General features: G+C 58.9%; 1 protein-coding gene across 1 annotated transcript in view; it reads left to right on the top strand.

The window, feature by feature from the left end:
• Positions 1-324: 324 nt before the first annotated feature.
• The window catches only part of celsr3 (cadherin, EGF LAG seven-pass G-type receptor 3), a gene marked incomplete at both ends in the record, with an annotated part of 74,279 nt that continues 72,588 nt past the window's right edge, over positions 325-2,015 (top strand). Inside the window, 2 exon segments of the mRNA XM_083639246.1 lie at positions 325-614; positions 1,622-1,713. Of these exon segments, the coding sequence (XP_083495372.1) occupies positions 325-614; positions 1,622-1,713 (382 nt within the window).

Here is a 2,015-nt window from a genome sequence, read left to right as displayed (position 1 = left end):
CAGTCAGTGTGTGAGCCATGTTGGATGTGAATGAACGCAGGGAGGAGAGATGCTGCTGTAACGCTCACACCTCCAGCGGCTCCACCACGGACCACAGCGGGTAGATGCCAACTCTCCAGGCCGAGGGAGAGACGGGGGAGCCTGGGGGAAGGTGTTGGTGTCGGGCGGTGCCGGCGGGGCTCCTGGAACTGGCTACTTAGCGCCTGGAACGAGAGAGAGAGAGAGGAGAGGAGAGGAGAGGAGGACTTGGACGCGCACAAGAGGAGAAATAGAGAGAGAATAGGAGGAGGGGAGAGAGACCAGTGGAGAAAGGAGAGAGACTAAATGGCTGCACCGCTCCCGGGCTGCTTCACCCCGTTCCTGCTGCTCTCGTCGCCTCTGTTCCTCCACCTGCTTCTCCTCCTCGGTCCTTTGTTCGGCCTCACCCCGGGGACGGAGGCATGGACCCCGGGCCGCTGCTACCCAGACGCCGGTAAACCGAGTCAGCAGCGGCAGCAGCAGCAGCACGGGGAAGCACCGGGGGAGCCGAGGGCGGCGAGAAGCAGTTGGGATCTACGCCCGAGCTGGTGCATCGCAGAGCGGACACAGACTGAGGAGGAGGAGGATGCTGTGCTGTGGGTCTGGGACTATTATACGGGGGCGCAGGGAGCATATCGTCGGCGGCATGGAGAGAGGGGGAGACGCGGGGAGAGACTGAAGGGGCTCGGGCCGTTTTGGAGGAGCGGACTGTACGGCCCTGGAGGAGAGAGAGGGGGGAGGAGGAGGAGGAAGGGCGTTGTTTCTTCTTCACCTGTTTTCTCCTCCTCGCCGGTTCATCATCAAAGCGGCAAAAAGCGCTCGGTACAAAGGACTACTAGAGCGTGCGCGGCGCGGGGGCCGCCGGTCTGGAGACCACACCTCGCCGCCGCCTTTGTGCGCGCCTGTGGCCTGCGCACTGGGGGACCCGGAAGTGGATTTAGGAGCTCGGGAGAGGAGGTGAGGGGGCCTTCTCCAAGCCCCAGCACTCAACACCCATCATCCCCGGCCAAGCACCCCTCACCTGTCCCCTTGCCAGTTGGCTTTTCTTGTTGCATTCACTCCCATTCTGGATACGGGTTACGCCACATTCGGCTGGCTTCAAACAACACCCATCATTTTATTTCACATGTAAACTACAATTCACACTACTACTCCCAGCCTGCATCACATTCAGACATTTATTGTATTCCAAGCTGCATTGGTTACATTCATAACGATGCTTTGGATGCTGATCCAGCCAGTGAGGACAGGAGGCCTGGTAATTGTTCTCATTTGGGGAGGCACAATGTTATCGATCCAAGCAGCAGCAGCAGCAGCAGAGAGGGGGTGATGATGGCTGTTTGACCCGGCGCATTGGCAGGCAGGACGAGAGGGAGGCGAGGAGTGGAGGAGGTGAGGAGGAGGAGGAGGAGAGAGGCTGTGGTGGTGGACCCCCTCTCCGCGGCGAGACAGCAGGGAGTGAGTACCACACTGCCAGAATTAGGGGGAGGGAGAGAGGAAAGGATGAGAGAGGAGGAGGGGTGAACCAAGGCAACAAACAGGCTAATTTAACTAATTATGCGGATAATGGCTTCGCTTCTCCGACTCTGATGCTCCAACACAGGCCTGGTAATGAGCTCCAGCAGCCGGGGAAATCAGCAGCGGCAAACGGGGGGCAGAGCACTCAAACCCGGGGAGAGCGTGTGGGGGGAGCCGGTGGGCGTTTTGGCTCTTTGGACAGCGTAGAAATGGGGATGGATGTTTAGCCGACTTTATGGGCCCCGGGGGAGGTATAGCACCGAGTAATCTCCACATCCAATTTCCCCCATGTAGCATTATGACACAGACGCCCGGCCAGCGTTCCCCATCCAACAGAATAAGCAACGCTCTGAAATCACATCCAACTCTCCAGGCCCGCTGCTCGTGACGCGCTCTCGAACACAGCCAGACGATTATACAGACACTGAGCAACGACCCACGATCCACTGTCTATCTGCTGAAAAGGTCAACGCAACTTC

Source organism: Poromitra crassiceps (genome assembly GCF_964638095.1).
Source record: "Poromitra crassiceps genome assembly, chromosome: 6".
NCBI classification, from domain to species: Eukaryota; Metazoa; Chordata; class Actinopteri; order Beryciformes; family Melamphaidae; genus Poromitra; species Poromitra crassiceps.
The sequence above is the reverse complement of the archived record's forward strand: the minus strand, read 5'-3'. Positions and strand labels throughout refer to the sequence as shown.